The sequence below is a fragment of the Corylus avellana genome, chromosome ca1 (genome assembly GCF_901000735.1).
Source record: "Corylus avellana chromosome ca1, CavTom2PMs-1.0".
Classification (NCBI taxonomy): domain Eukaryota; kingdom Viridiplantae; phylum Streptophyta; class Magnoliopsida; order Fagales; family Betulaceae; genus Corylus; species Corylus avellana.
In genome coordinates, this window is record NC_081541.1 from 10467689 (window position 1) to 10488626 (window position 20938).

General features: G+C 38.9%; 1 protein-coding gene across 1 annotated transcript; it reads left to right on the forward strand.

Moving 5' to 3' along the window:
* The first annotated feature begins 792 nt into the window (after positions 1-792).
* LOC132178889 (uncharacterized) lies at positions 793-1497 on the forward strand. The gene has a single exon (XM_059591501.1). The coding sequence runs from the start codon at positions 793-795 to the stop codon at positions 1495-1497; it is 705 nt and encodes a 234-aa protein (XP_059447484.1).
* Positions 1498-20938: the final 19441 nt, after the last annotated feature.

The following is a 20938-nucleotide window of genomic DNA, read 5'->3' on the forward strand; positions in this document are numbered from 1 at the left end:
TAAAAAACTGAATATCTTGTGCATACTTTGTCTCATCCATAATCTTCAAGTTCATTTTTCTCTTAAACACTTTGACTAACTTAGGCATCGGAGCTTTCTCTTGCAGGACAACGCCGGCAGCTTTGATCCTTTTTTCTTTGTTGATTATTCAGTTATAACCCTCGGTTGATCCCTCGGCTATACAGGACCCCTCCACGTCACCATTCGGAAAACTACTCAAACAGTTTGGCGCTGTCTGTGGAAACGATTTTTATTGGTTCTTACTAATCTCATATATTCCGATATGGTGAACACACCTCCACACCCCAGCACATCTCCACATCTTATCCCAATCATCTAACCAGATGTGCCCGGAACCTCACACGATCCAAATCCCCAAACAGCCATCATGGTAGATTTCATGAAGCGAATAGCCGAATCTGTTGAGGCTATGAGAAAGCAGAATGAAGAGATCGTCTCTAGCCTTCCTCCTAGAGAAGATTCGGCACAGAAGAGAAGACGAGAGGAGTCCTTTAGGGATCCACCACCATCAACTCGGCATCAATCAACCCAACAAGACGCTGGAAGTTCAATACGAGGAAATCCTCATACTGTTCAGACTAAAGCAAACACACATCGACGAGAACACGCCAAAAATTCATAGCTTTGTGGAAAGTCACACCATGGCACGCCAAAACCCACTATAGTCATTCCCAGTGTAGTCATTCCCGTCATGTTCGGTCACATCTTCACAAACCTGCAGAGGCTGCCATGCATAAAGACGTTAAAGATCTCCAAGAAAAGTTTGAAAAGATGGCTTTCTTAATTGAAAATAGAGAAAATTGGTCTGCCACCGAAGATCTAATGCAACATACCAATCTACCTTTTACTGATTGGGTGATGAGGTTTCCCATGCCTGGTAGTTTTAAGGTTCCTCTGATTGGCGAATATGACGGAAGTGGAGATCCGTCCGACCATATGGAAAGTTTCCGAGCTCATATCATCCTTCATGAAACTCCTGACGAAATCGCTTGCCGAGCTTTCCCTTTAACTTTAAAAGCAGTCGCCAAAGAGTGGCTTGGAAGTCTGAATCCTAAATCTGTTGATAATTTTGGTCATCTTGGGCAGCCGTTCTTAGGTCAGTTTCTTGCCACTCGAAGAAGAAAGAAGAATCCAGCATATTTATTGTCCCTTGTGCAAGGAAAAGGGGAAACCTTGAAGGATTATTTGTTGCGGTTCAATCGGGAGAAACCGGCAGTAGAAAGTACTGACGAGCAAACCATTCTCTCAGCATTGATGCACGGTATACAGACTGAAGGGCCTCTGATGGCCGAATTGTCCAAAAGGCCAAAAACAGGAACTTTACGACAATTCAATAGCAAGGCCGAGAAATTCATCAACCAGGAAGAGACTATCTCAGCGTTGCTGAAATCTAAAGCTGCCGAGAATAAGCCTGCTGCTAATCCAGTTATGACGAAACCGAGGGTTTTTGTCGAGAAGAAAAAGAAGGACCGCTAAAATCCTAAGATTCTGGAAAAGAAGGTTGATCTACTGCCTCGGCCAAATTAGTATCAACAATATGTGGGATGTACATCCCTGAATACAACTGTTTATAAGGTATTCATGGAAGTTAGAAAGGATCCGAGCTTCCGATGGCCAGGAAGGATGAAGTCTCTTCCCCAGAACCGCAGTACTCGGAAGTTTTGTGAATATCATAATGATCATGGGCATCAAACCGAGGATTGTATCAGTCTTCGGTTAGAGATTGAAAAATTTCTGAGGAATGGAAAGTTGCTGAATTTCTTCGCTGAGGAAAATGGCAAGGGGAAGAACACTCAGGATGGTCAGGGTCAACATTCGGGACAGAATAATGATCGATCACGCAACCAGAGGCAGAGGCGTGATGAGCTGAGGGTTTCACAGAATCAGCAGTAGAATCCCCAGAACCAAGCTATTATTGGCGAGATTCGCACCATCTCGGGAGGCCTTGCTAGTGGAGGAGAATCAAGCTTGGCGAGGAAGGCTTACGCCAAGCAGGCAAGAATGGAAGAAATCCTCGTGCTTGAAAAACCCGCCAAAATCCAGAAACAATAACCAAGTATTCTAACATTTTTTGAGGAAGATGCGAAAGAAGTCTCGATGCCACATGATGATGCATTGGTGATAACTCTAACGGTGGCTAACCATGCCGTTCATCGAGTGTTGGTGGACAATGGAAGTTCGGCTGATATTATTTATTGGACAGTTGTCCAACAATTGGGCATTGGCCAAGAGAAGTCGAAACCCTTCCTGTCATCATTGATAGAATTTGCAGGTGAGCGTGTCCAACCCATTGGGTTGATTGCTCTTCTAGTCACAGCGGGGACCGCTCCCAGGCAATCCACTATCATGGTGGATTTTTTGGTCATCGACCGACCATCAGCTTATAACATGATCATCGGTCGTCCAGCTTTGAATCAATTGAGAGCGGTTACTTCTACCTACCACTTGAAAGTGAAGTTCCCAACCATTGAGGGAATCGGCGAAGTTAAGGGAGACCAAGTTGTTGCCAGAAGGTGTTACCATACGTCTTTGAAGAAATGCCCAAAGTCAGCACTTTTGACGATCGGCAATCTGGGTGATGAGCGAAAGATGTAGTTGAGAAAGGAGCCAGCTGAGCCATTAATTGACGTACCTATAGCTGAAGGAAAGGTTGTCAAGATCGGTTCTCAACTAACTTCTAGGGTTAGAGAAGTCCTTGTTCGGTTTCTCCAGCAAAACCTCAAAGTTTTTGCATGGTCTCCTGAAGACATGCCAGGGATTGATCCCAAGGATATTGTTCATCACTTGAACATTAATCCAGAAGTTAAACCAGTAAAATAGAAGCGAAGGAAATTTGCTCCCGACAGAAACATGGCAATTGCCGAGGAGGTGGACAAACTTCTGAAGGCTCAGTTTATCGAAGAAGCGCATTACTTTGATTGGTTGTCCAATGTAATGATGGTTAAGAAGTCTTCTGGGAAGTGGAGGATGTGCGTAGATTTTACCAATCCTAACAAGGCTTGCCTAAAGGATAGTTTTTCGTTACCCCATATCAGCTTTTTGGCTGATGCAATAGCAGGGTATGAGTTGCTGAGCTTCATGGATGCCTTCTCAGACTATAATCAGATTTTCATGCATCCATCTGATCGGGAGAAGATAGCCTTCATCACCGACCGAGACTTGTACTGCTACAAAGTCATACCATTCGGTTTGAAAAATGCCGTTGCAACTTACCAAAGGCTGGTAAACAAGATGTTTCAAGGGCAAATCGGGAATAATATGGAGGTTTATGTCGATGACATGCTGGTTAAAGGCAAGCTGTGGATAGATCATATGACAGATTTGCAGGAGGCATTTAGGATATTGAAGCGTTTCAAGAGGAAGCTTAATCCTACGAAATGTGCATTTGGAGTTTCATCTGGGAAGTTCTTCGGTTATATGGTGTCTAGCCGAGAGATTAAAGCCAATCCAGAGAAGATCCATGCGGTGTTGGATATGCAATCTCAAAAAAATATAAAGCAAGTTCAGAAGTTGACAGGGAGAATCACAGCTTTGAACAGGTTCATCTCTCGGTCTACAGATAAATGTCTCCCATTTTTTAGGATTTTACGCAAAGCTTTCGAATGGTCTGAAGAATGCGAACAGGCATTCGATTAACTTAAGAGGTACCTGGTCAGTCCACCTCTTCTCAGCCGAGCGGTTCCTAGAGAAGTATTATATTTATACTTAGCCGTATCGCAAACTGCAGTCAGTGCGGCTTTGGTTCGCGAAGAAGAAGGGGTTCAGAAACTAGATTACTTCGTCAGCCGAGCGTTGCATGGCGCCGAGGAGAGATATGTACAGATGGAGAAACTTGCTTTCGCCTTGGTAATTGCTTCCAGGAAGCTCTGACCATACTTTCAAGCTCACACAATTAATGTTTTGACCGAGTATCCATTGAAGAAAGTACTCCGAAAATTAGACTTGTCTAGTCGATTGGTCAACTGGGCGATCGAGATTAGTGAGTTTGACATTCACTTTGTCTCACGTAATGCTGTTAAAGGTCAGGCTTTAACGGATTTTGTGGTAAAATTCACTTACGTTTAGGACCAGGAGGAATGGCCGAAAGAGAGGACATGGGTAATTTATGTAGATGGTTCATCCACTAAGAGAAATGGCAGAGCTGGGGTCGTGATTATTACATCGGACAGAAGAGAGTTGAAGAGTTCATTAAGATTAGAATTTAAAACTACTAACAATGAAGCTGAGTATGAAGCTGTAATAGTTGGGCTCGGTTTAGCCCAAGAGCTAGAGGCAGAGTTCGTAGAGTGCGGAGTGATTCCCAAGTTATTGTCGGCCACATTCGCAGCGAATTTGAGGCTAAGGGCAGCAAGATGAAGCTCTACTTGTCCAAAATTCAAGGTATGCAAAAATCTTTAAAAAAGTTTTGCATTGTTAAAATCCCAAGAGAAGAGAATGAGAAGGCAGACCATCTAGCCCGTTTAGGCTCTTCAACCGAATGTGGGGTGGAGGAATCCGACCAGATAGTACAAATTCAGCAACAACCTTCCATCGTTGAGAAGGTTTTTATTTTAACTATCGAAGTCATGCCTGCTTGGGCTGAAGAAATTGTTAGATACCTCAAAAAAATGAATTCTACCAGGAGATAAGAGGAAGGCGGTGCAGTTGAAACGGAAGGCTGCTCGGTTCACACTGGTCAATGGAGCTATTTTCAAACGAGGTTTTATGTTACCGTTCCTTAAATGTGTTTCTAAAGAAGATGGTGATTATATCCTTCGGGAGATTTATGAAGGAATCTGTGGCAGTCACTTAGGAGCCCGCATTTTAGCACACAAAGCAGTGAAAGCAGGATTGTTTTGGCCGAGTATGAATCGGGACTCCATAAATATGGTCAAAACTTGTGACAATTGTTAGCGCTTTGCCAACGTTATCAAGCAACCTCCTGAAGAACTTAGCTCGGTTTTCTCGCCATGGCCATTTTCACAATGGGGGGTAGATATAGTACGGCCATTACCTACAGGAAAAGGGGGAGTTCGGTTCCTTGTGATCTCTGTTGATTATTTCACCAAGTGGGCAGAGGCTGAAGCTCTAGTGAATATTACTGCAAAGAACATCGAGAAATTTCTTTGGAAAAGTGTCATTTGTCGATATGAGATTTCTCATGCCTTTGTTACGGACAATGGTAAGCAGTTTGACTGTGAGTCCTTTCAAGATTGGTGTGCCGGACTTCATGTTCGGCAATACTTTTCATCCCCGGAACATCCTCAAGCAAATGGACAAGTAGAAGCAACTAATAAAACCATATTCAAGATTCTGAAGAAGAAGCTCGATCAGCACAAAGAGGGATGGGCGGAAAATCTTCCCGAAGTTCTATGGGCATACCGCACAACCAGAAGGGCTCCGACTGAGGAAACTCCTTTTGCCTTAGCTTACGGAACTGAGGCTGTCATCCCTGCCGAGGTCAGATCAGGGAGTTTTCGAGTGGGTACATTCAACCCCAATTTCAACGGCGAGGGTCTAAAGTTACATTTCGACTTACTACAAGAAAAACAAGATCAGGCCCAGGTCACAATGGCAGCATATCAGCAGAGAGTAGCTCGGTATTTCAACCAACAGGTAAAGCATCGCAGTTTCCAAGTTGGAGATTTAGTTTTGAAAAAGTCACTTTGGCAACCAAAGATGCAACTGAGGGAAAGCTCGCACCAAATTGGGAAGGACCATACAAAGTTATCAAATGTGGCAAAGCAGGAGCCTACCATCTTACAAACTCCGAAGGAAAACAACTCCAACAATCATGGAATGCTGAACATCTTAAGAAGTATTTTGTATAGAATTATAATTCTCAGAGCATCACTTTTGTTGTATTCTTTTCGTAGTTAATCGATGCATATTAATGGAGGATCCTCTGAGATTATAGTCATGCAGAAAGCTTAAGTATGTGGCGGACCATGCCTTCGGTTAATGATCGGAGATAATATTCACGTAAAAGGTTTTTCAAAAAAAAAAAAAAAAACTATCTTTAGAAAGGTGTTGATAACACTCTCTAACCCTTCAGTGAAGTATGGCCATAGATTTCTCGAGCATAACTCGATATGTTCTTACTGAGGCGCTTTCACTAAACAAACATAAACCTTTACTCTAAAAAAATTCTACCTCGGTGAAACATAGTCGGAGAATTTATCAAGTTTTGCTCGGTCAAATGTCGCTAAGGCGCTTTCCCGAGGAAGAAGAGCATGAGAATGCCAAATGTTCGAGCATGCCAAACATGCCAAGCTCAGCAGCCAACAAAACTCTCTATTCTACACTCGGAAAATATAGCTGAACTAAGCGCTTTTCCGAGAGTCACCTTTGGGAAAAGTATTTATAACACTTTCCAACCCTTCAGCGAAATATAGCCTGAGAATTTCCCGAACGTAACTCGGCGAAACATCGCTAAGGCGTTTTTCCAAGGAAGAGTTCGGAAACATAGCTGAACAAAGCGCTTTCCAAACTTAACCTTTACTCAAAGGTTCTACTTCGGAGAAATATAGCCAGAGAAGTTTCCGAACGTATTTCGGTAAACATCACTAAGGCACTTTCCCGATGATGAAGTTCACAAACATCCCTACAACTACAAACACCCACCGAGTATTAAGCCTTCATATCAAGCACTTTCCTCAAGCAAAATATACAATTATCATGGTTGAACGTGATTTACTCACAAGCAGCGCATTCTCGGTCAAACATGCAGCACACTGCGATATTAGTGCGAGTCTTACACACGGTTCAAATTTTTACACCTCATTAAGATTCCCATCGGTATAAATTAAATTCATAACTTATGGGAATCAGGGGGGTATACATAACATGAAATTACTAAAGCTTTGTCAGTGTGCAAAGTCGGTATTAATTAGCAAGATTGATATTAGTTCACAGGAAGGACTTAGAACAAAAACAAATTTCTTTCATTTACAAGTAAATTCTTTCATTTAAGATAATTAGATACAAAAAGAGAGGTGTTCTCTCAGGTATTTACACTTGAAGAATCAAGAAGCACCGTCCCGAGCATGGTCCCAGTCTTCATTAGATGCAGCCACTGATTTCTCCGAGTCATCAGGTGCGTCAGTGCACTCGGCCGCAGTAGAAGACTCCCCAGCCTGACGCCGAGCGAACGGATTAAAGCCAAAAATAGTGATGCCTTTACAGTCGGGCATCTGCTCCTTACCGAGTATGGCAATTTTCGAAATGGCTTCTTCAGTGGGAGGAACATCTTCAGGTTTGATGGTGTTAAGGTCGACACCCTCGAGAGGATTCTTCGACCAGCTGCGAATAGTTTCGAAACCTGAGATGAAACCTGTGCCCCGGCCGTAGTCTCGGGCCCAGGAGACGAAGGAGAGCTGTTTGTAAAAATCCCGAGCTTTATTCCTATATTTGAACACTTGCTCCTTAGCTCGCAGGAATTTCCCTTTAAAACCCTCAGCCCTTTTTTTCAGCAGCTTTGGCCTTCTTCTTTGCTGACTTTCGTTTTTTCTCTAAAGCCAGATGCTGCTCCTCAGTTGCTTTTAGTTTACTTTCAGCCACATCGGCTTTAGTGCACTAAGTAGCTGAGTATCTCTGAGCCGCTTCCAGCTCTTCAAAAACTTGGTTAATGCGATACTCGGTAGTTCGGCATTGAAGTTCGGCCTCATCATATTTTTCTTTAAAAGGAGCAACCTTATCCTCCAGGGCGGAGTTGTCAAGTAGCCGCTTTCTACTCCTGGCTCTCTCGGCAATCCCCTGGATACTTTGCTTACGAATCCGAGAAAGAGCTTGAGAACACTGACCATCCAGATCTTTAATTTGATGTTTAGCAAGGAGGAGCTCGTTCCCTTGCAGAGCAGATATCTTCTGAATTCGGTTTAGTTCAGCCTCGGCCTCCTCAAGTTTTTTCTTGGTATGTTCGGGCTCTAAAGTCGAGATTTGATCAAGACTTTTCTTAAGTTGGATAGCTCCCTCCTCAAGAGTCGAGAAATCAGCTCGCAAACTGGCATGCATTGTTCACTCGGCAGCAAGCTTAGATTCCAACTCCTGAGACCGAGTGATAGCGCTAGCACTTTGGGTTTCTAGTCGTTTTATCTCAGCTTCCGCTTCCTCAAGCTTCTTCTTGACATCCTCAGCTGCCTGAGCTGAGCGCTCAACAGATCTTCTGAAATGAAGGTAGTAGTTCATGCTATGCATTGACCCTTACAAGTAGAAAGAAGTTTATTAGAACAAAAATATTGTTATCAGAAATCGAGTAGGTGGGAATATATTTACCTCGGGCTGATGGTACAACATATGCTCCATCACTTCCTTTGGGAATTAAGCACTTATGTCCACTGGGTTATTGGTTGGGATCGCACCGGCCAAAAGAGCGAAAGGATTGTTGAGCCATTTGTCACCTAGCCGAGAGAGAGGCTCCCCAATAGTCCAAAAGATTGGCTCAGGTGCGCGCTCTGTCGAGGAATCAGTTGCCCTCGAGGACCCGGCAGGGTTCTTCATGAAAACATTCATCGGTGGCTCAGAGGGACTCTCTAGGATCACACTCGGTGGTTATTTTTTCCAAGTTGGGACGACTCTCCAAGGTGTGATGATTCACCACCAACTGGAAACCTGAAACCAAACTCTTCTCCAGCAATTCCACCAGCGGTAGTTGCAAATTCCGCATCCAGCTGTTCATCATTTTCGGACACTTCAACCACCCCTTCGACAAAAGTTTGCTCGGCGACCATGGGCTCGACAAATACTGACATTTGATCAGCAGCCTGAGCAACCGAGGGACCAGAAGTGGCCAGTTCTTCAACCTCAAGCCCATTGCCTGTAAATTCCTCAACCACAAGCTCGGTTCTAACAACCTCAGGGTGTGGAAACGAAGGTTCTCCTTCGGTTCGTCCTAGGTGGATAACCGCCAAGGGTTCTGCGGTCGTTGTTTTGGAAGCCAAGAAGGCATAGACTTCACCAACCTCTATTGGTTCTTCTTCCTCGGACTCGGAAGAACTTATCTGAACAGCCTCGGTAGGAGTTGCAGAGCGAGGAATAGCCGAGGGGGGGAAACTTCCAGAACTTCGAATCCTGGAACTTCAACCCTAACAGGTTTGGAAGAAGAAGACGGAGGAGTCCGCTTTGCAAGAAGGACATCCTGAGCCGACTTATCCTGTCTACTCAGGAACTCCCTGACCTCGCCAAGGACATTGGAGTATACCCTGTTGTGGGGAGCAGTTGCTTCAAGCTCAGGGACACTTGGATCATTTGAGCCCCTGTTTCCCGTTTCTTCACGTACGTCAACCGAGTGTGCCATCACTCCCTTTGATGCAGGGTCGGCAACGAGCCCCACTGCCTGCGAGCTATCCTCAGCAGTCTTAGCTCTCTTCTTATTCTTCCCCGCAGTGGTCTTTACTCGTTTCTTACTCTTCTTTAAAAAGGGGATTTTGGGACCCTCAGGCTCATCAGCAATCGTCAGAGAGACTCTTGCACTAACCGGCGGCCTCGCCAAGTGTTTCTTCAGAGGAACATCTTCAGCTTTCCTCTTGCCTTTTCCTTTGGAAGACTCGGCGACCCTGGCAGTCGGCCTTCTTGGCACCTCAATAACTGGTACTCTCAGTAGAACAGCTTCTACCAGCCTTGCGGATGCCGGGGTCCACAGATACTGAGCCTTATTTTCTTCGGTCATGACGACGTCATAATCCATTTCCAGAGGATGAAACTCGGCGTGGTCCAGTACGTCCTGCACACGCTTCTTCTCCTCCGGGGTTAAAAGAGGTTCTTGTTAACCTGAAAAATAGATGTCAGAATTAGCTTCGCCGCAAAAAAAAAGTAAACAAACAAAATACGAAACTCGGTTCTACCTCGGTTTGACAGGGCAGTGGTTTCCCGAGGGACGCTTGGGTCCCCGATTACTTCGTAAGGTGAGAATTCCCAGTCACCTTGAACAAAGAAGAACTCATCCTTCCACCCATGGTTACTTGAATAAGTACGCTTGAAGGTGAAGAGTTTCTTTTTCTTTCTGAGTTGGAAAGTGTACAAAAACTCGGTTCTGGGACACTGTGTCAGTCGGTAAACTGTGAGAAACTCCGCAACTGTGAGTGGATGATCCACCCCAAGGATCATTGGCCAAGCAATCAGGGAGGCAAAAAATACCCTCCAGGCGTTCGGAGCCAGCTGATGCGGAGCTATCCGTATATAGCTCAGTAACTCTCGGACTATTCTGGGGAATGGAAGTCTCAGGCCGATACAGAACATCTCCATATAGACACAAGCTTCATTACTATCCGCTTCCACTACTGCCCCAACACGGTCGATGTCAAAGTACAGTTGAACCGAGTCTGGGATTTGCCAGTCTTCACGGATTTTAGGCTCATCACGTTCGGATACCTTTGATGTCCAAGTAACCGGGTGTGATTCGCCCAATTCCTTGGGAACGTCTTCAACCCTGAGACTCATCAGGTATCGATAGTAGAGGAAAATAAGACAAGAGATGAAGAAGGAGGACGAAATCAAGGTAATGAATTATGGGGTAGTTTAGGTAGATGAAAGGTTCAGCCGAAGAAACAGACTCAACCGAATCTCTGGAATACACTACTTGCGAGAAATAATATCGGCAAAAAGGCTTGTATGAAGAAAACACCAAATTAAAAAGAAAGAAGGAGATCGATAGAGCTCAGAAAGAGCAACGATGGCTTCTGCGAGATAGAACAATGGGATTTAAACGAAGAAGAAGGAGGCGTTTGAAAGACTTTTTCAAAGAAACCAAACTGGTGCATTAAATAACCCTAGGTACTAGGGTTCGGCGAGGAGACGTCTCTTCATTTCTTTCTCGGTGCAAAAGCTGACGCGTGGCTACTGCGAAAAGCGTAAAACCACCGAGAATCTGACGCGTGGCTCTCAAAAGGCGGAGGTAATGTAAAACGCTTCAGTTATTTTTTGAAATTCAAAAATTCAAAATTTGAATTTCAAGAGCCAACTCGCATCATTTTGCCAAAAGACAAAAACCGAGCTTATAGAAAGTTGATCTATATCTTATATATATATGTGAAATTTCTATATTCTGTTAGAATAAAGAAATTGGGGGGTAACTGTTGGGTCATGAAACAGCTGAGTTAGGTCCATTAAGCTATTCTTCGGCCCATCCCAAAAGCTCGGTTATTTTTACTGTTCAAAATGAACTCATGTTCAGCAGACTTAGGCTTATATAAATTATATTATCGACACTCGGTTATCAGGCTCGGTTAGCAGAGCCTGAGGCAGGTACCGAGTGTTACCCTCAGGAAATAATAAACATATCTGAATAAATATCATATTTGATGTTCCCCGATATATTGTTGACACGTGGACCCTCGGTAAAAGTCCACAGTGTTAGATGAACAGGTACAATCCGATGCCTATAAAAGGGGGGTCCCCTCTCACTATTTTGGTAACTTCTTTTTACCCTAAAAAACTGAATATCTTGTGCATACTTTGTCTCATCCATAATCTTCAAGTTCATTTTTCTCTTAAATACTTTGACTAACTTAGGCATCGGAACTTTCTCTGGCCGGACAACGCCGGCAGCTTTGATCCTTTTTTCTTTGTTGATTATTCAGTTATAACGCTCGGTTGATCCCTCGGCTATACAGGACCCCTCCACGTCACCATTCGGAAAACTGCTCAAAAACAAATATCGTTAAATTTATTTATTTATTTTTGGAATTCAAAGATCATCAAATTTGAAAAAGAGACCAGGCTTCCCTGCGCTAGAAAAATAACCACGCCATCTGCTGTTATTATAATTTACGGTCCAGATTAAAACTCCCCACTTTCAACCTATACGACGTAGTTTTAAAGAGAATTAACGGAAGTTTTCTAAACGCTGTTTTTACTTGTCCTCCATTTCCTTCTTTACCCATTTTCAGTTTGTCTTTCTGCATATTCTTTCATAGCCATTTTTCAGCAAAACAAGAAGTCAAATTCCACAGTAAAACAAATTTCTTAATACTAAGCATTTTGTCGCGCAGAGGGAGAGAGGTCTTTTAGCAAGATAAAAACTTCTCCCCTTCTTTAAATTTCGTTTTAGATTTATTTTCTCGCTCTTTGAGGTTTCTCCTTCTGCCATGTTCATGTGGGGTGTTTAGTTTGATGAGTTGATGGGTTTTGGGGTTTCTGATATGAAGGATTAAATTTGGTAAAGATTTCTGAGCATTTACGTGATTGATTATGGGTGTTATGTTCTTGGGATTTCCGAATTGGGGGTTTGATTTTGGGGTTCAGTGGCTGTGGCTGATTGATCAAATGTGTGGGTTTGGATTTCGGTTCTAGTTGAGAAATTGTGTTGGGTTGCTCTTTGTGATTAAGAGGAATTTTGTGGATTTTGGGTGTTTGGTTGAGGGTGATTCCATTTGAAGTGATTGTAGTTTTGCAAGTATAATTTTCTATTGGGGGTATGGCCGAACGGGTGTTTGGGTTGAAAAATTTCGGTTGTGCTTTTTGTTGATGATTTTGGGTGGCAATCCGGTTGTGATACCATTTGGGCATCTTCAGTTGGCTTTGGCCGAATTTGGGGGTGATTCTTGTTTAGATTGATTTCGCTTTTGAGGGCCAAATTGTGGGGTCTTAATATTAAGAAATTTGTTTGATTAATTTGGGTTGATTAGTTGTTGCTGTTTTGCTGTAAATGGTTATGAAGAATTTGCGGAAAGAGAGTGTGAAAGTAGGTGGGGGAAGGAAGAGGAGGACAAGCAAAAAAACGGCGTTTAAAAAACTTCCGTTAATTCTTTTTAAAGCTACGTCGTTTAAGTTGAAAATAAGGAAGTTTTAATCCGTACCGTAAATCTCAAAATAATAGCAGATGGTGCGGTTCTTTTTCTACTGCATGGAAGCTGGGGTCAATGAAGGACCAAAGAAGCTTCTTCACACTTAATCCAAGGAAGTTGACTTTTTTTAATAGACGGAAGAAAAACTACATAACAAATACAGCAACATGACGTACGTTTTCCCGATTTACTTGAAATTTATTACGACCTGCAACATCCCTAATTGAGAGGAGGTCGTCTATCACTTCCATTGATGAATAATTTAATTATTTTCTTCAACATTGACATACTAGTACCATACTATTTATTTGGAACTACTTTCATTAACCTTCGTAATAGCTTCTTTTTTTTTTCCTGTGCACATGCATATACCTTCTGAGCTACAAGTCCTAGCGTAAAAACAATTTTTCAAATGGGAAATACATTCATGGTCCTGATGACAATGGATTACTTGACCTGCATCAGCTCTTGGTAGCATTGCCATTGAGAATGATAAACCTGTCATTTGTATTTCATTAGTCACTATGATCAATTGATCATATTAAAAAAAAAAAAACTATGGTTAAGATAGATAAAAGACTATTGTATAAAACAAAAGCAAAAAATAGGTAGGGTTATTGGAGACAAAGACTAACAAGTTGCAATAAATAAGACAACAAAAAACGTCATTTTGAAAGAAGTCTTCTCCATCGCCCTCTGATTATTGATGTTAGAAAGTTTGTGATTGAAGACTTGAGAATTTTACTTGCTTGCTGACAATATTTCAACTCCTTACTCAATATTATATAGTGTGTCAGATTTTAATCCTAAAGGGAAGGAAAAACCAAAAATGGAAGGTCCAATTAATGTAGAATCTAAAGACATTGATACTCTATTTAAATACAATTCATGCCTACAATAAATCACTCTCTTTTATTTACGGAAAGACGATCACTTTCTTTTGTAATGTAATTAATGCTTTACAGAAAAAATAAATAAAAGATGCATCAAATGAAAATGGGATTTTCCTTTTAGGGTCTGTTTGGAATTGTTATTTCAATAAGTGCAATTTAAAAAAACTGTTTTTTTGAAATTGATACTTTTTAAAATGTAAAGGCGTTCGGTAAAACATGTTAAAAAACATTTTTTTATCAAATATTTGTTGGAAAGATTTTTCCTCCCAACTCGGTTGGAAAAATTTCCTCTTTTTTATTTATTTATTTTATTTTATTTTATTTTATCAAAGATAGTAAGCATTTTGAACTAGTTTTCAAATTCAAAGCTTAGTCTGATATAAGCCTCAAAGCTTACTTCTTCTTTTTTTAATGCTCTAATTACAATTAATATTATTTTATTAAATCTCCTAATTGCGGAAAACAAATAATTAGAGAAGGGATTAAAATCATTTGATTCTCTTAAAAACTTAATTCAATTAAGCAAAATTAAGGGTGCATTTGAGATTGCAATTTCCCAAGATTAATCTGCGTTTTTAAAAGATAATGCAAAACGTAAAGCGTTTGGTATTGCAATTTAAAAAGCACTAAATTTAAAATAGGAAAAAATTTACAATTTCTATAAGCAAGTTAGGGGGTGCTTATTTGAAGAAAAAAAAATGCAAATTTAAACCAAAACCACAATTTCGCATAACAAATATAGACAGAGTTTTCCTCCAAATTGGGTTGGAGAAATTTCCTTTAACCTAGCCTTGACATGTGTCACTTTTTTTAATAGACAAAAATTTCCTCCAAACCAGTCTGGAGGAAATATCTTCCAACCCATTTAAAATACTAAATAGCACCAAGTGTCTACCTTCTAAATGCACTAACTCGAAGAAATTGAGGGAATTTGAAATGGAGAGGATCCTTTTCCAAATTGTTAACGTCATTAATATCAATTTACTAATTTAGACTAAATTTAATGTGTATTTTAAATGTTTATAGACCCTTAACACTATTTTAAATGAGTTTGAGGACATTTCCTCCAGACTAGTATGGAAGAAATTTCTATCATTTTTTAATTACATGTGATATGCACAAGAATTTTTAATAAAATTTATTCAAATCTTATCCCTGCTATAAAAAAAGCACGTGCTTTTCACATGTTCAACGGACAAGTTTCACTTTTATAGACTGGGTTGAAGGAAATTCTTTCAATCCAGTTTGGAAAAAAACTCTGTCCAACAAATACTTGTTAAAAAAAAAGTGTTTTTTAACATGTTTTAACAAACGCTTTTGCATTTTAAAAAGTTTTTTTTTTTTTTTGGAAAACATTTTAAAAAGTATTGATTTCAAAATGAAATCACAATCCCAAAAAGAAAAAATCTCATTTTGATTTGATGAATCTTCTTTCTCTTTAAAGGATTAATTACTTTATAAAAGAAAATGATTGTTTTTCCATAAATGAAAGAGAGTGATTCATTGTATGCGTAAATTGTATCTAATTAGATTATGAATGTCTTTAGATTCTAAATTAATTGGACCTTTCAATTTTGGTTTTTCCTTCCCTTTAAAATTAAAATCCCATTCCCCCCTTTTGTGTGGACTTGTTAAAAAAAAATTATAATTAAAATCTAACACACTAGATAGTATTGAGTAAGGAGTTGTAACATTATCAGCAACCAAGTAAAATTCTCAAGTTTTCAATTGCAAACTTTCTAACATCAATAGTTAGAGGGCAATTGAGAAGACTTTTTTCAAAATGACTTTATTTGTTGTCTTATTTGTTGCAAATCACTCTACGCCAGAGCGCCACACAACGACAAAATGTACCCTCTGATTTATTTAGGCAAGTCTGGGCTATTCTCTGCCTCGCTGTGCATGGAGAATTCCCTGGACCCCAATCTTGTCAGGGGCAAGATCGTAGTTGTGAAAGAGGAATTTGTCCGATAGTGGCCAAAGGCTTTGTGGTGAAGAAGGCCGACGGTGTCAGAATGATCCTCGCCAATGGGGCTTACAACGACGAAGGACTCGTCGGCCTCCAATCCCATGGTCACCATCGATTTCCGTGGCACTCAACTCAAAATCAAACCCGCACCGGTGGTTGCCTCATTCTCGGGTCGGGGCCCCAAATTCCAAAATTCTCAAGCCTGTCCTAATCGCGGGGTATAATGGCTCTCAAGCCGATCCCGAGCTCGCGAGTGAGCGGCCACCCCTATTTTTCACTAATTAATTTAATTATCTTTGAATGTTTGAATTGAATTTGCCGAAGATATAATTATTAATTTTGCACGAAGTTTATACAAATACGCAGTATATAGATTGTGACTTAATTGTCGCACCTCCTCGTACGGGTACCTAATTGAGATGTGCTATACATCCTTTGATAATCCTTCTCCTTATTAAAATCATTATTAGATTTGGATTTGTAAGGCCTTGTGGTGTGATTTACACGGACCCCACATATCCAATAATAATTAATAATTTTAATAAATGAGAAGATGGAAGAAGTACCAAAAAGGAAATAAAGCATTTTCAGGATCTATTGAAATTTCTAAGAAATTTCAATTTCTAAAATTTTAGATCTAGGCCGTTCATTTTCTATCCAAGGGTCATTGTTCTTCATGAAGAGGGTTGTCTTGTAACCTCAAGGCTAGTTGGAATCTTCGTCCATTAAAACCCCTATTCTGGCCTCTGCCCTAATTTTCTAAGTGCATGCCTACCAACTTAACCTTTAATTAAGTTTTGCATGTGTTTTTTGGCTTGTGCAGAATCAAAGAAAGCACTTCGGGGATCGAGCACTTTTGAGGCAGGTAAATCATCAACTCCGATTTACTTTCATGCCCAAAAAATCGAATGGAGTTTCTTAAAACCCGATAAAATTAAACTGCAGATTTCGGTTTCACTCGTTCTCACGATTTGAGGAGTGATTTTTGTTTTTGATTTGAAAAAGTATTCTATTGTGATGACGTAAAGTTGAAAACATCCTAATTTTTTGCCTTTTTTACGAGTATTTTCGGTTTGAGTTGTTCGATAATATTTTTATTTTGAGAAGAAAAAACAAAAGACAAAAGACAAAACTAATAATTTTAACAAACGGAAGAGAAAATCTTAATGAGTCAATAATATTGTTCGGTCATAAACCTTGTAGAAGAGAAAATCAAAAGGTAGAAAAGATGTTGGGATAAACCATCATAAAGGACAATGTGATGATATCTTGAGCCTTCCTGTGGTTTATAAACTCTTGTTAATTATTACTGGCCTGCCTTGTGGGGAAGCAGAGGCACTTCATTGTAGCACTCCCCTTATGTAATATGTAATATTACATTAATTGAGACAATAATTAATGTTTTTTTTTTTTCCTTCCTATGATGATTTAAGCCAAAAACCCAATTAAATTTAGTGTATAAGTGATATTTAGAATTGTTTGAGATGCATGAGAAAACTGCTTAACCTTTTCAAGACTCATTTTTGCCCTTGATCATGTGCTCATGCAGTTGAAGAGATGAGGCCTAAGTTGGGAGCTAAGGTCATGAAAGTTGTAATTGTGCTCCTGGTTATGGCCCTCATGATGACTTGTGCTGCCGCCAGAGGTGGTGGCGGACACGGAGGAGGCGGGCATGGGGTTGGCGGACACAGTGAAGGTGGAGGTGCGCACGGAAGAGTTATACCTGCTCATGGGATAACTGCTCACAGGAGCAATTCATCCAACTTATCTGATGCATGGCTCCATTCAATAATGTGTGTGTGTCTCTGTTTTCTTATGGCTACTTTCTTCTAGTGCATAGTTGCCAACTTGCGAGGCAGGAGCCGGCCGGGAGTTTTCTTTCAAGGCCTTTTCAAATAAATTACTTACATTTTGGGTTTCCACATGATAGATCTTAGTATTTACCCTTACATTTTAAGTAGAATATATATAGACACTCACAAATCTGTGATATTTTTAATCTATGGAGGACGGCCCCTTTATGTTTGATGTGGTGTCTTTGGATTTTTGATTTATTTTTATTTATATTTATATTAAATGCTTCCTTTATTTGATTTGTTATGATTTGAATTTATAGCGAATGTTTAATCTTTCTTAACATGTCATTGACATCAAAATTTTCAATCGACCTTATTTTTAACTAGTGCTTTATTAATGTTGAAGATGTCTCAAGAATATGTAAAAGAAAGCTAGGTGGATCTTTTAGGCCCCAGTGTTTTTTCTATTAATTCTTCCTTTACTCTATTTTATTTAGTTTGGTTTTGTTAATTTAATCCCTCCATTGCTCTACTCTTAGTGGAAAACAAAAATCAAATTATTTTATTTTTCTTTGCATGATAATAGAAAATATTACTTGAGTGTTTACCATTCCCTATAGATCGACTTCGGTTTTACCAAGAATTTATTACTTGCGATAGCCTACACTTGGGTTTTCAGTACGAATGAAGTAGCTAGACGAACAATTTCATATGAAGGAAACCCTCAGTATATTCTTAAGTAAATTTACTGAAGCAGTATGACTTTGAGTGAGGGCTGATGTGTAATCTTAGTTGGTGTCCTAAAATGATGTGAAAAATCCTAGTTGTCATTTTTAAAGTCAGAAATTAATAATAACATGCACGTATCGCGTTTTTATTGGGTGACAAACGGATTTTGTTAAGTTACTCAATGAAAATTGATTTCAAGGAGTAAACTGTTATTTTGTCCTACTCTGAAGACCTATAAATTATTTTTTATACCACAATGAGTAATTTGTAATTTAAGCCATGTACATAAACGTATAAATTATTTTTTATATCATAGGGAGTGATTTATAATATATATAGACAAACTATATGAACCAAATTTGCATATATCTCTTTTTTTTTTAGGTGTTCAACAAATGCATTTTTAAACGCATCGTTTGGTGACTTTGCTCTCAAATCTCAATCATAAAATATATAAAGCCTCATAAAAAGAAAAATTAAAAAAGTAAAAGGGAAAATACACTTTACCCCCTTAAACTATCCACACATTTGTACTTTTAACTCTAATGTTTAAAAAGTGACACTTTACCTCCCTCCCTCCCGAACTTTTAAATTGTTGCAATTCGACCATTCTGACTTTTTTTTTTTTTTCCCCCCCTCAAAATACCCCTATCCCAAGTTAAAAAAAAAAATTAAAAATTAAGGGGTGGCTGGCTTGGGGTGGCCGAAGCCACCCCCAGGCCCAACTGGAGTGGCCAGCCACCCCTTAATTTTTAATTTTGTTTTAAAAAATTGTTTTAATTTTTTTTTTTTTTAAACTTGGGATTGAGGCATTTAAAAAAAAAAAAAGTCAGAATGGTCGAATTGCAACAATATGAAAGTTTTGGGGGGGGAGGTAAATTGTCACTTTTTAAACATTGTGATTAAAAGTGCAAATGGGTGGATAGTTCGGTGGGATAAAATGTATTTTCCCCAAAGTAAAAGAAAAAAAGTGTTCCTAAAACGCTTACTATAATTGCTGTTATCTTATCTTAATTACAAGTGTAAATTAGTTTATCTACTCATCAATTGCAAATTCTCTGGGTGAGAGCAACATTAAGAGGGCATGATTAAGTAATCATAAGGTGCGAGCATGCGGTGCCCTTCAAATAGATGCAAGTCATCTGCCAAGGAATTCCATATTGTTTGCTGTTGGGTTCAATATATATGCATTATGCTTTCAATAATTTTTCAGAACTTGAAATTAGGGGTGCAAAGGCGGTTACGGTTAGCGGTTAGTGGCAATAACCGCTAACCGTAACCGCCTTAACGGTTAGTTGATTTTACTAACCGCAACCGCTAACCGCCTAGCGGTTAACGGTTAACGGTTAACTGCCGGTTAGCGGTTAGCGAAATAAATAACCGCCCGCTAACCGCTTTTTTAAAATTGAGCTTTTTGGGTTTTCTTTAGGGCTTTTTGGGCTTTTTTTTACCCTCACTTTTTTTTCTTGTATTTTTAATATCTTCTTGGGCCCAATTGCTATAAAAAGAGCCCATATTGAAAAATCAAAAATATTTGACCCAAAATTTACATTTACTTGTACTTTAAAAAAAATTATTTAAATATTAAATCATAACCGGTTAATTATTTAAATTCTTATCATATTTACTTATAATTTTTTTTCTTTGAATTGAACTTAATATCTAATGGTAAATGGTAATGTTCAAACTTCTAAATCCTAAATTCCTAAAGTATCTAATAATGCTTTAATTAAATTGTAGACTTGTAGTTATAAGTAATATATTGTTTAATTCAATTGAATCAATTGTCATTATCATTGTACATGAATCATATGATTAACTTGTAGACTTATGACTTATGAGTTATGTCATATTATATATGTATTATTTATTATTATATAATCATATGATTTAATGATCAAATCATCATGTGATATAATCATATCAATTATAGTGATAATATATAAATTACTAAAATTATAATGATAATACATTAATACTTAAATTGTGTTTATAAGTAACACATTGGTCATTGTTTAATCCAATGTCAATTACTTAATTTGATATTATACGAATCATATCATCATTGTACATTAATAATATGATTCACTTGAAGTCTTGAATAAAGTATTTGAATTGTCATTGAATCATATGATTAAGTATTGATATTATACATTTATATTATTCATATACATATGTAGACTTATATAGACTTATAACATATATAGACTTATAAGTTTATAATATATATTGGAAATAAGTCTCTGGATATTTAATTGTTGTATTAGTATGAATTGGTATATTTATGAGTTATGTCATATTATATATGTATAATTTGTTATTATATAATCAAATGATTTAATGATCAATCTCATATGATATAATCATATAAATTATAGTGATAATATATTAATACTCAAATTTTGATTTAATTATTTTTTTAAAAAAATTGTGATTTAATGATCAATTGATTATATGATATAATCATATAAATTATAGTGATAATATATTAATACTCAAATTGTGATTTAATTATTTTTAAAAAAAATTGTGATTTAATGATCAAGTGATTATGTTATATGTATAATTATAAAAATATATTATATAAAAATGCGGTTAGCGGTTAGCGGTTACGGTTAGTAGACCCAATAACCGCTAACCGCTAACCGCTAGGCGGTTATAGCGGTTAGGCGGTTAGCGGTTAATGCGGTTAGACGGTTAGGCGGTTAGGCGGTTGGCGGTTATAGCGGTTAGCGGTTAGCGGGCGGTTTTTAACCGCCCGCCTTTGCA